The sequence below is a fragment of the Schistocerca americana genome, chromosome 8 (assembly GCF_021461395.2).
Source record: "Schistocerca americana isolate TAMUIC-IGC-003095 chromosome 8, iqSchAmer2.1, whole genome shotgun sequence".
In the NCBI taxonomy this organism is placed as follows: Eukaryota; Metazoa; Arthropoda; class Insecta; order Orthoptera; family Acrididae; genus Schistocerca; species Schistocerca americana.
In genome coordinates, this window is record NC_060126.1 from 158,611,615 (window position 1) to 158,625,317 (window position 13,703).

The window sequence follows — 13,703 nt, forward strand, 5'->3', positions numbered from 1 at the left end:
GCACAAACACAAAATGCACAAACGCAAAGTAAATGACATCTTTGACAGTGTGGGGATAATTCAATGTAAAAAAATAAAAAAAATTGAACAATTAATAAATATAAAGGGAATAAGTAAGAAAAAAGTTTAACACAAAATTGGAGAAGCATGCCTACATAATAATTTATATTAATTAACAAAACCACTGAAATAAAATTATACTTGACAAGGCATAGAGAAACCAATTAGAAGAAAGACTTATCTGTTGTAATTAAAAAAATATATGAAGAACTTAAGCAAAATTAATATATAAACAGAAATGAATAAATGCAGAAAATGGAAGAACGTGAGAGAACATACAGTAAATGCCATCTTTGGGAGTGTGGTGGTTCTGCATTTTAAAAGATATATAGTTGAACAATATATTAATATAAAGGGAGCAAACAGAAAAAATATTAACACTATACCCAAATGCTCCCAAAGATGGCATGTTAGTATAATCTCTCACATTTCTCCAATTTCCTGCATTTATTCATTTCTGTTTATATTATTGACATTGTGTAAGTTCTTCATATATTCTTTGTCTTTGGTTACAACAGATAATGTTTTATATTTCTTCAAGTGGCTTGACAAGTACTAATTTTATTTTATTTCATTGATTTTGTTTATTAATATATATTGTTATGTAGGCATGTTTTTCCATTTTTGTCCTAGAGTTTTTTCCTATCTACTCCATTTATATTTATTTGTTGTTCAGGTTTTTACTTTTTACATTGTATTACTACCATATTGTCAAAGATGTCATGTATTGTGAATTTGTGCTTCAGACTAGATATGTAACTTTTTCCAATGTCATATACAAACATTGTAACTTCTTTGGCAATAATAGTCAGTAAATATTTCATGATGGCCCTTGCTGTTCATGTTGTATATGAGAACCCTCCAGAAAATATTTATAATAACCTTAGGTTTTTTTGCGATGGTGTATTTATATATAACGAAGTACCACCTGAGAAAAGGTGTGCAGATATTCAGTGAGATCTTGATGAGATTTTAAAGTGGAGTAATGATTCACAAATCACTTTAAATGTTCAGAAAAAACTCAAATAAATACTTGAGTGTAATAGTTGGTTTAGGTAAAGCGGGTGACAGAGTTTGATTGATTGGTAGGATCTAGAAAAATGCAGTCACCCTACAAAGGTCCTAGAATATTGCTAAAATGAGTGGGAACCATACCAGATAGGACTAACAGAAACAAAGAAGGATAAAGGTTTATTTGACCCGAGGGTGGGTGACAAAGTAAATGCTGAAAGAACAGATTTGCCAGGTGCTTGAATGTAGATGCAAACTATCTTGTGAAAGCCTGCTTAGAAAGTTTCTAGAAGAAACTGTAAATGATATATATAAAATAGAAACATACTCCTCCACCAACACACCTATATAACTCTCATATGGTTTGGGAAGACAAGATTAAACTAATTGCAGTTGGCACAGAGGCACTTAAGCAATCATATTTCCCACCCACCATACGTGAATGGAACTGGAAAAAACTCTAATAACTGGTACAGTGGGATGTACCCTCTGCCATGCACTTCACAGTGGTTTGCACTATATAGATGTAGATGTAAATATGGATGTGGAACTTAGATAAGGTATTCACATTTCACATGAATAGTTTGTGGTAGGATCCAGTGAGGGTTATGCCATACTATGTATCCTCAAAAGCATCTAACTCAATCCTCAGTATAGATAAGCATCAGGCAGTCTAAATGAACATTGAATAATCAGAGCTAATCATGGTGATGTAGGTGATCAGGAATGGCAGTACCACAATCACACAAAAAGGAAGAGCTCAACTTTGTCTCCTTAATTGCAATATATTCTATTTTGTATTTATTTATTTCTTAATCCAGTGATACATGAAGTGACAGTATCACAGAATAGGAAATGTGTCATACATCTATGGTAGCACATAAAAACAAAACAAAATGATTCCATATTACAGTAAATGGTAACTTAGGTTCTACTACAGAAAATCAATTTTGAGAGATAAATAAATATTACAAAATAATAAGTGTTACAGACAATAAATATTGCAAAATATATGTTTACAATAAAGAATAGTTAGGATAACAAATGTAAATTTTTGCATATATTTGCTGTTAACAATACAAGAAATGCTAAACACTGTAGTTCAGGAACTCCTCTATCATATAAAATGATCCTTGTAATTGGAACCCCTTAAAGTTTTTTTAAACGAGAGCTCATCTTCTACCAAACACTTAATTCTTGAAGAGAGGACATTAAAAATCTTAAGCCAGTAAAATGGACTCCTTTCTGTACCATACCTATATTTACCTGTTCATAGTGGATATCATGTTTTCTTCTCATCTCATGACTATGTTACTTACTATTCAGTTTAAAAATAGATTTTTCTTTCCTTATGAAACACATCAAAGAGAATATATATTGCACAGTGGATGCAAGGATTCCAAGTTTCTTAAAAATATTCCTGCATGTGGCTCTAGGATCAACTCCACACATGATCCTTATGGACTTTTTATTTTTATTTTTTTTTATTTTATTTATTTATTTATTTTGTGCACACAGTACTGTTTTAGCCAGTGACTGATTACCCCAAAATACAGTTCCATATGCCATAATGGCATGAAAATAACCATAATAGACTGAATTCATGGTTTCCATACATGTATAAGAAGAAACAATGCATAATGCATAAGTTACTGAACTCCATCTTTTGTGTAAATCCAGGATGTGGTTTGACCAATTCAGTTTGCTTTCAATATGCAAACCTAGGTAATTAGAGGTATCCACCCTAGTTATCACCTGGTCACCATTAATGTTAAATCAGTTCACTGTTTCACTTAAAACCTTATTTGCTGTTTCCTCAAGTTTATCTACTACATTATCAATAAGTGCTGTAGTATCATCAGCAAAAATGGTGAATCTGCAATATTTTGCACAGAGAGGCAGATCATTTACAAAGATTTTAAAAAGTTAGGGGCCCAAAAATGAGCCTTGTGGCACCCCACATGTGATAGTCCCCCATTCTGAAGATATTGGGACTACATTTTGAATATCCACTACAACTTTCTGTTTCCTGTTTGTCAGGTAAGAGTCAAGCCATTTCCCTGATGAACCACTTTTACCGATATGTGCAGATTTTTGTAAAAGAATCTGGTGATTGACACAGCAAATGCTTTTGTTAGGTCACAAAAAATTCCAACCACCTTTAGTTTTTTGTTGATATATTCCAAGACCTTGCCAGCAATTACTAATATTGCATCTTCTGTTGACAAACCTTTCTGAAATCCATACTGATTTTTCCAGAGGATACTTTGATCCCTGAGATGCTTAACTATACTGGCATTAGTTTCTCTAAAACCTTTGAAAAACTTTTCAGTAGTGCCTAATAGATAGCAGCATCTGTCTTATCTCACTTCTTATATTAATAAGAGAGAAGGAAAGTTGCTACTTACCATATAGCGGAGATGCTGAGCTGCGATAGGCACAAGAAAAAGATTCACACAGTCATAGCTTTCGGCCATTAAGGCCTTTTTCCGCAGTAGACACACATACACACACGCACACACACACACACTCACACAAGGGCAACTTGCACACACATCTGCAGCCTCAGAGAGCTGAAACTACACTGTGAGCAGCAGCATCAGTGCATGATGGGAGTGGCGTCTGCGTGGGATTAAGGAGGAGGCTGGGGCAGGGAGGGGGAGGGATACTATGGTGGGAGTGGCAGACAGTGAAGTGGTGCGCTTTAGACAGAGTGTAGGAGAGAAGGTGTGGAGGGGGGAGGGGGTAAGTAGCAGAAAGGAGAGAAATAAAAATAAAAATAAAAGAAATTAAAAGACTGGGTGTGGTGGTGAAATGATGGCTGTGTAGTGCTGGAATGGGAACAAGGAGGGAGTCGGATGGGTGAGGACAGTGACTAATGAAGATTGAGGACAGGAGGGTTATGGGAACATAGAACGTATTGCAGGGAAAGTTCCCACCTGCGCAATTCAGAAAAGCTGGTGTTAGTGGGAAGGATCCATGTGGCACAGGCTGTGAAGCAGTCATTGAGATGAGGGATATCATGTTTGACAGTGTGTTCAGCTACAGGGTGGTCCACTTGTTTTTTGGCCACAGTTTGTCGGTGGCCATTCATGTGGACAGATAATTTGTTTGTTGTCATGTCTACATAGAATGCAGCACAGTGGTTGCAGCTTAGCTTGTAGATCACATGACTGGTTTCATTCAGTGATGCATCAAAAATGTAGCGATGGACTTTACTTACATGGCTGCAGCAGTATTTTAATAATTTGTTGGAAATATTGCAATTCCAGTAGAGTTTTGCTTTTGAGCGATTTAATAGCTCTTTCAGCTTCTTGAACAGTGACTGTTGTTACCTTCATGTGTTGTACTTTGGCTTTCGAAAGATTGATGGCTTCATTCATGGAGCCTTGTAAACCTATTTTTTCTGTTACTGGTGAAATATATTTGTTTAATGTGTCTGCAACTATTTTTGGATTGCTAACAAGATGACCCTCACTATTTATTTGGGTATTTTCACTACAAACTGCATATTTCCTTGTTTCCTTCTTTACAAAATTCCAAATAGTTTTTACTCTATTGCTTGAGTAATCAATTTCTGTCTTCAAGCACTTGTTCTTTGCTGCTTGTATGGTCTTATTCTGACCTTTATTGTAGAGTTTAGAATGCATACTCCTACTGGCGTCATTTGATCTCTTGACTGCCGCATATAGTTCTCTTCTTGTTTTGCAAGAAATTTTGATGCTTTTAGTAGTCCCAGACTTGTTTCCATATTTTAACAGGTCTTCCCTTGCTGACTTTTTTTGGAAATATTTCTTCAAAAAGTCATCTAACTTCGTGTAAAAAATATTAAAGTTTGAGTTAATATCAATTGCATCATACACAGGAGATCAATCCATTAGCTGTAATAGCTAATTAAAGCTTTCAATGATGTGTTCATGTATAATTCTAAAGTTTCTCCAAATGAAATTTTCTTTCATTTGTACATTTATTTGGTGTAGGGTGAGGAATTGTCCTTCATGATCAGAGAGGTCATTTATAATATTTTTCACAGTTAAATTAGTGTAAATATCCTTATCTATAAATACATTATCTATTAAAGTGCTAGAACCAGCTGTGACACTAGTTGGAGTATCCACCTCTGGTACTAAGTCGTAACAGTGCATTAGATGTTCAAAGTCTGGTTTGTTTCTATTTTCTGTTAAAAAGTCCACATTGAAGTCTACCATTACAATGCTTGATTTAGTTTTCCTGCATAGGTGGGACAGAAGTGATTCTGTTTGTCTCAGGAATACATTCAGATTTCCAGCAGGTGCCCTGTAAATAGCCAGTACAATAACTGTTGTACTATATGTTGTTAACTCAATGCCACACATCTCAAATTGCTGTTCATAAAAGTATTTGCTTCAATCTAGAGATTTATACACTACATTGTTTTTTACTAATAGTACAACTCCACATTTTCTCATAATAGATCAACAGTAATTTGCAGCTAAACTAAAGTTCTCAATTTGTGGCATGTGGATTCCACTCATAACATGATGTTCTGAGAAACACAGTATATCGGGCTCACTTTCATACTTGTCTTTTAAATTTATTAACAATTGGTCTATTTTATTCTTGAGACTACATATACACTCCTGGAAATGGAAAAAAGAACACATTGACACCGGTGTGTCAGACCCACCATACTTGCTCCGGACACTGCGAGAGGGATGTACAAGCAATGATCACACGCACGGCACAGCGGACACACCAGGAACCGCGGTGTTGGCCATCGAATGGCGCTAGCTGCGCAGCATTTGTGCACCGCCGCCGTCAGTGTCAGCCAGTTTGCCGTGGCATACGGAGCTCTATCGCAGTCTTTAACACTGGTAGCATGCCGCGACAGCGTGGACGTGAACCGTATGTGCAGTTGACGGACTTTGAGCGAGGGCGTATAGTGAGCATGCGGGAGGCCGGGTGGACGTACCGCCGAATTGCTCAACACGTGGGGCGTGAGGTCTCCACAGTACATCGACATTGTCGCCAGTGGTCGGCGGAAGGTGCACGTGCCCGTCGACCTGGGACCGGACCGCAGCGACGCACGGATGCACGCCAAGACCGTAGGATCCTACGCAGTGCCGTAGGGGACCGCACCGCCACTTCCCAGCAAATTAGGGACACTGTTGCTCCTGGGGTATCGGCGAGGACCATTCGCAACCTTCTCCATGAAGCTGGGCTACAGTCCCGCACACCGTTAGGCCGTCTTCCGCTCACGCCCCAACATCGTGCAGCCCGCCTCCAGTGGTGTCGCGACAGGCGTGAATGGAGGGACGAATGGAGACGTGTCATCTTCAGCGATGAGAGTCGCTTCTGCCTTGGTGCCAATGATGGTCGTATGCGTGTTTGGCGCCGTGCAGGTGAGCGCCACAATCAGGACTGCATACGACCGAGGCACACAGGGCCAACACCCAGCATCGTGGTGTGGGGAGCGATCTCCTACACTGGCCGTACACCACTGGTGATCGTCGAGGGGACACTGAATAGTGCACGCTACATCCAAACCGTCGTCGAACCCATCGTTCGACCATTCCTAGACCGGCAAGGGAACTTGCTGTTCCAACAGGACAATGCACGTCCGCATGTATCCCGTGCCACCCAACGTGCTCTAGAAGGTGTAAGTCAACTACCCTGGCCAGCAAGATCTCCGGATCTGTCCCCCATTGAGCATGTTTGGGACTGGATGAAGCGTCGTCTCACGCGGTCTGCACGTCCAGCACGAACGCTGGTCCAACTGAGGCGCCAGGTGGAAATGGCATGGCAAGCCATTCCACAGGACTACATCCAGCATCTCTACGATTGTCTCCATGGGAGAATAGCAGCCTGCATTGCTGGGAAAGGTGGATATACACTGTACTAGTGCCGACATTGTGCATGCTCTGTTGCCTGTGTCTATGTGCCTGTGGTTCTGTCAGTGTGATCATGTGATGTATCTGACCCCAGGAATGTGTCAATAAAGTTTCCCCTTCCTGGGACAATGAATTCACGGTGTTCTTATTTCAATTTCCAGGAGTGTATTTTGGTGGAATAAAGACAATGTTTGATTTTTGCTTACCCCTGCATTCGCATGATGTTTGCTAGGAGTGGCTTTTTCCAATACACTAGTTGATGTTATTGCTTGAGGTGTGGAGAATGTATATTGAAAACACGAGAGAAATGTTTCACACAATTTAAAATCCTTTTCTCTTGTGTTTCTCACCAAAAAAATGCTGGGTTTGCTTTCTGTTGCTTGTAGGACAGGCAACAATTTCTGCTGGAAGTGTTGATATTTCAGTTGTTTGGTCCCACCACTGATGATTCTCTTGCTTTTGACGATGCTGCTCTTCGCTGCTGAGACTGGTCCCATACTGGTACATCTAATTTTGCTGCTTGCTCTCTCTCTCTGTTCGCGATGATTTCATTTATCATTTTACACACAAAGTTTCTTCCTTCATAATTTAGATGCACTCCATGTTTGGTATGCTGGCATCTGTCCAATTTGCCTATATCAATGATACTACATTTTCCAAACAAAAAACAGTTTTGTTTTATTTTGATGTTAGTGTTTTAAATTTCTTTGTTGACACATGAGTGATACATTAGATCATATCTGTGTAGTAAACTTGCAACTATTGTATTTCCTTGTTTATTGTGTTCCAGGAACTTTTTTAGTTCCATTAGGCAGTTATTTCTTCATTTCTTGCAATATCATTTGCACCCATTGTACACACGATATAATCATTTTTTCCCAACATTTTATCATGTAAGTCGACAACAGTAATGTTTTTGTTGTTGCTTCTGGCTTCACGATAGCTGCTACGTTGTATTTTTTGTTTTCTTTGGAAAATCTCATCATGTTTTTCCCATCTCTGTCCATTAAAAATGAAGAAAAATGAAATGTCGTGTGGCTAGGGCCTCCCGTCGGGTAGACCGTTCGCCTGGTGCAGGTCTTTCGATTTGACGCCACTTCGGCGACCTGCGCGTCGATCAATTAAAAATAATACACTACTTTTGTGTTTGCACTGTTGTACAGTTTTGTTGATATTGCCTTTCTCATTCACCCCATTGCTATGTGCAGAAACGGCATGCTCAATTTCTCACCATCACTGTTTTCCTTAATGCTGAACTTACAGCCTGTATCACCATTCTGTTGATAAGGTTTGTTTAAAAGTTCATGTTCCCTTACCGATGTTAGGCCTAAATCTGCCTCTTCATTCATGGATTTGGAAAGTAACAGAAAACTAATGTTAATCACCGAAATTGGGAGGGAAATGTTCAAATGTTATCAAGTATCAATAAAATTAAAAGTTACAGTAGTGTAATAAAAAAATGGAAGTTGAGGTTGAAATATCAACAGTTATGAAAATGATAGATTGTTACTCATTGTAAAGAAAACACAGTGAGTTGCAAACAAACACAATGAAAAGACTGTTACACACTGAGCTTTTAGCCAAAGCCTTATTCAGAAAAGAAGGTAAACCACACACACATTCACACAAGCAGACCCACCTCACGCACCCATGGCTGCTTTCTCTCGCCAGACTGCCAGATGTAATCAACAAAGCCCCTATAATATTGAGATAAGTGAGGGAGATGAATGTTAGGGATGAGGAGCAACAGTAGAATATTATTGCATGTTACCTATGCAGCAGGCCATAGAATCTCACCGTGTTGTACCAACCGTGGCTGGTAGTTTTCTGCAAGGTCCTTTGTGGTCAACAGGGGTGGTGTGTATTGACTGTTCCAGTACACGTACAAAAGTGAGACAGAATAACCCTACTGGGTCCTGTTTAGAAACTTAGTTCCAGCAATAAAACAACAGATCGTCATGGTAGGCACTTTTTTCTACTGAAACCATAAACATCTATTCCTACAAAAAGGTTTGTCTGTCTCACCAGTAAATTCTAAGGGAACTCTCCAGATCCGTCAGGCTTCCATTACTCTTAACTGCCAACTAGTTTCCAGGAAAATATCTCTGCACTCCTAGTACTGTTCTTCAAACCAAGATGCTTCTCTAATGGATGCTGCTGTCATGGTGACTACCAATAATTACAGTTTGAAAAGCATTGCCAAAAAATTACTATTGTCCAAAATTTCTCCTGTACAGGGTGCATAATGTTATGTAATTTCTGTCTCACTCTCATATTGAGTTTATGCATAAAACTAAGAGGAAGGTTCCTTTCTTTTTAATTTAATTTATAATTTAATTCACTAATGAAATAAATATAGTATGCCATGTTTTCTTATAAACAAGTCATCAGTCCAATTAGAAGTTTTAACCATACTTATGACACATACTGCAGCAATTCACTGTATTTTGTCTTTACTTTTTATCTAGATGTGTATTTATCAAGGATCATAAAGCCCCAGCATTTGATCCAAACCTTGAGTTTTATCAAAGTCAGCTTGCACTGGATCTATCAGTGAATGTGTATGAGAAAGGCTGTTGGGGCAGTTACCGGCATCTTCCCTTGAAGCCTCTAAAAACTGTGAAGACACCTCATGCAATAAATGTAGTGAAGACTGTTGGAGATTTATCCAGTCTTGCATGGCAGCAGGGAACCTTAAATCCAGATAGGTATGATATTTCTAATATCTTTGCAATTATCATATAATAAATTCTGTTTTTAAACTTTCAGTGAATTACACCATAAAAGAGAAGAAAGAAAGTTTGAGATTCAAGTATAGACATTTTTTGCAATATTGCCTCTGATGTTTTGTTGAAAGTAACATAGAAGCTTAGAAGTGAGTTCACTGTCTGTAAGCTCTTACTTTATTTTCTCAGTGCCCTAATTGAAACAGTCCATAACCCCCAGATTCAATATTATTTATTCTTGTTCACTCCTTTCCTTGCTTCTTTTAAAATGCAGCAGTGCAAGACATCACTATACAGACATTTGACATCAAAATAACAGATTTTGTGTGCACAGCCACAGAATGGAGTTCATGCCACTGTAAGCCTGAAATCAAATTGATCAGTCACTGTTCCACAATAATATGAAGATGCACAATACACCAGTTAAGAGAAGTGTTAAAAAATGTATAATTCTCTAAAAATATCCCCTATGTTGTAGCACAAGAAAAGACACGTGATAAAACTGTAAAATTGTAAGATGTAGTCCTATTCACTTTGTTATTGCTGTACAACCAATGCAATCCACAATTTGGCTTTGTTATTGATGCCTCAGCTTTTATTTATATTGTGATGTGGTAGTTTTATTCAAATTTCACATTAATGTGTGTTTCAGGGATATTAATACTGATGAGATTGTTTTCATTTATTATTCTGCTCTCAACTTCCGTGACATAATGACAGCAACAGGTAGACTAGCATTTGATGTGGTGAATCCTGACAGATGTACACAGGTATGTAGTACTTTGAGCTTTAATGTTAATTTGACTACCACAGTTGTGGGTGTTTATATATCTTTTAAACTTACTTGAATATATACAACAGGACATAGTGAACTGTTTTACTCAGACAGCAGTATTTGATTTCCCCATTCTCTTGGCAAATGTTGTCAACCTACACACGTGTTTGTAAATATTGTGGAATGTGATAGCTTGAATAGCTTCTCAGCATTTTACATATTCAGCTAACAACCTAAAACACAAGATGAAATAACCACAAATGTTTAACAAATATATCAGTGATAAGTAAATTGAAAATTTAGACATTGTCCAGCTCTGCATAAAGACAAAGAGAGAGAACCATATTTGTTGCCATAACTATTGCAGTTAATGTTTCTGTTACACTAAATCTGTATTTTTGTTAACACTGACAGGACTGTATTCAAGGTATTGAATTTTCTGGAAGAGACAAAAATGGTAGACGTGTTATGGGTATAGCAACAGGAGGAGGAGCCATGTCTACGATGATAAAAACGAACCCAAATTTTATTTGGCAAATACCAGACAACTGGACAATGGCAGATGGTGCTACAGTTCCTGCAGTTTATTTGACAGTAAGCTATGTCATTTTTCTCTTTTTTTGTTAGTTTTGCCATTGTTCTTATTTATATAAAAACACACACACACACACCAATGCTTTCTCGTTTGGTGAGTTAAAGCATCTTTATTTTTCATATACATTTTCCCCACATGGATTGTTTCCCTCTTAAAAACAAAATTTGCCTGCAACCTAGATATCTTTTTTCTTTTTAAAGGAATTTGATTATTACTGAATGTACAGAATAAATCTTATAGTAATGTGTAAGTACTAAGGCATGTCACATAAATATTTATACTTCTGAATGCACAGAAAAGGAGACTTCATGCTGAAGTATTTGACACAGAACTTGATGAAGACTCTGGTTCAAGGCACTGAAATGACAGCCACAGTACAGGTGAACTAGTTTGTAACCTGACTGACCTCTGTTAAAGATCACTGGAGTCCTTAACCGACAAATCGACAGAATGTTAAAATCTAACACTCCTTCTTTTTTTGCCAACATGGAACAAGATAAATTAAACTTAGCCCCCTCCAGTACCATAATCCAGATTGTAACTGAGTCCTCAGGCAACGGAAGGTTTCCACCTTCAGTTTAGGTGATACCAGTAGCTGCTCGAAGATCCAAAGTACTGTTGTGTGACTGATAGAGTTTCCCATATACTCACTGTGCACCATACTTGAGGGCACCATTTGGCATGTTGTAAGCACATCCTAGTGTCAACTATAGGATCTGTCAATGATAGTGCCATGTTGGCAGCAGTGTGTTGAATGGTGGTACTGCAGCAGGTGAGGTGAGGAGGGAGGCAGTGATGGGTAGCTTGACCAAAAGTCTGAACTGCAGGGTTGACCCATTTTCATATCTGGAGATGAGGTCTCTGAGATGTTGGTGTTCATGTTGCCCACCAAGTATCTCTGCATGCTACAGGAGCAGCTAGTTGCACTGGAGAGTCTTCCTGACGTACAGGAGTGATGACCAATGGTGGCAGCAGTGGCAGTGCAGAAGTTCCACCTCTGTAGGTTCCCCTTTGCCTGCTAAAGAATAATGGGTGTGGAGGGTTTGTGGATGAAGATGCCCTAGAGCATGGTGTAAGGTAATAGTGTGGAGGTAGAGAGGGAGGCTGGCCCCAGTCTGGTGGATAGCTTATGTTACTGGGGCAAAATTGATTGGCATGCTTTTGTATGTTCACATCAGTGGCATCTACTTCACAAAGCATATTATCATAGGTGGTGGTAATTGTGGCCACACTGAGGAGTCCAAAGATAGTGTGGGTGAGCTGACAACCTATCAGTCATTGTGATTTGATAAGAATAAAGGAATCTCACTTAAGGTGTCCGTTTATTGTGCGACTTTTTTAAATTCTTGTTTGAAGATATATGCAAAGCATTCTGCTTCACCATCTGAGGTTGTGTGGAATGGGGTTGTGACCAGTGCAAATAGAAGGGAATTCAGCAATGGTACCTCCTAGGTAATTGCCTTTTTCAATAGCAATAATAACTTTGTCAAGGTGTCTACTGTTCATGAAATCTGTAAGAGACTTGTACGTCCACATGTTGTTGAGGAAAAGTATGACAAAATTCATGTCAATGTACTCCGACTAATCGTGTTGACCAGGCAGCATAGCAGGGTGGATGGAGCAGGTCACATATTTATTTTATTTCATTTATTTATTTATTTATGTCTTGTTCTGGTGGTCCATGTTGTGACAGTATCACAGAATATGGAATGTGTCAGAGATCTATGGTAGCACATAAAAACAAAACAAAATGATTCCATATTACAGTAAACGGTAACTTAGATTCGACTGCAGAAAATCAATTTTGAGAGATAAATAAATATTACAAAATAATAAGTGTTATAGACAATTGCTAAATATATGTTTACAATAAAGAATATTCAGGATTACAAATGTAGATTTGGGCACATATTTGCATTTAACAATAAAAGAAATGCTTAACATTGTAGTTCAGGAACTCTTCTATCGTATAAAATGATTCTTGTAATTGGAACTGCCTTAAAGATTTTTTAAACAAGACCTCATCTTTTACCAGACACTTAATTCTTGAAGGGAGGGTGTTAAAAATCTTAAGCCAGTAAAATGGACTCCTTTCTGCACCATACTTAGATTTGCCTGCTCAAAGTGGATATCATGTTTTCTTCTCGTCTCATTACTATGATACTCACTATTCAGTTTAAAAATGGATTTTTCTTTCCTTATGAAGCAGTAGGATGGACTCCACACATGATCCTTATAGCTCTTTTTTGTGCACACAGCACTCTTTTAGCCAGTGACTAATTACCCAAAAATATAATTTCATATACCATAATGGCATGAAAATAACCATAATAGGCTGACTTCATCGTTTCCATACTTGTAGAAAAAGAAACAATGCGTAATCCGTAAGTTGCTGAATTCCATCTTTTGTGTAGATCCAGGATGTGGTTTGACCAATTCAGTTTGCTTTCAATAGGCAAACCTAGGTATTTTGAGGTATCCACCCTGGTCATCACCTGGTCACCTATTTTTACTACTATTTCCTCATCTTTGTATGTTGTGTGGAACTGAACATAGTTTGTTTTAGTGTAATTTAAAGAAAGGCCAATAATGTTCAACCAGTTCACTGTTTCACTTAAAACCCTATTTGCTGTTTCCTCAAGTTTATCTACTACATTATCAATAAG

The 13,703-nt window shown here is 38.1% G+C and overlaps 1 protein-coding gene across 2 annotated transcripts in view; it reads left to right on the plus strand.

The window, feature by feature from the left end:
* The window catches only part of LOC124545218 (fatty acid synthase-like), a 435,708-nt gene that overhangs the window by 238,239 nt on the left and 183,766 nt on the right, over positions 1 to 13,703 (plus strand). For both annotated transcript variants that reach the window (XM_047124086.1, XM_047124089.1), the window contains exons 23-25: positions 9,410 to 9,649; positions 10,320 to 10,437; positions 10,857 to 11,036. In XM_047124086.1, coding sequence (XP_046980042.1) covers positions 9,410 to 9,649; positions 10,320 to 10,437; positions 10,857 to 11,036 — 538 coding nt within the window. The remainder of the gene's footprint in view (positions 1 to 9,409; positions 9,650 to 10,319; positions 10,438 to 10,856; positions 11,037 to 13,703) is intronic.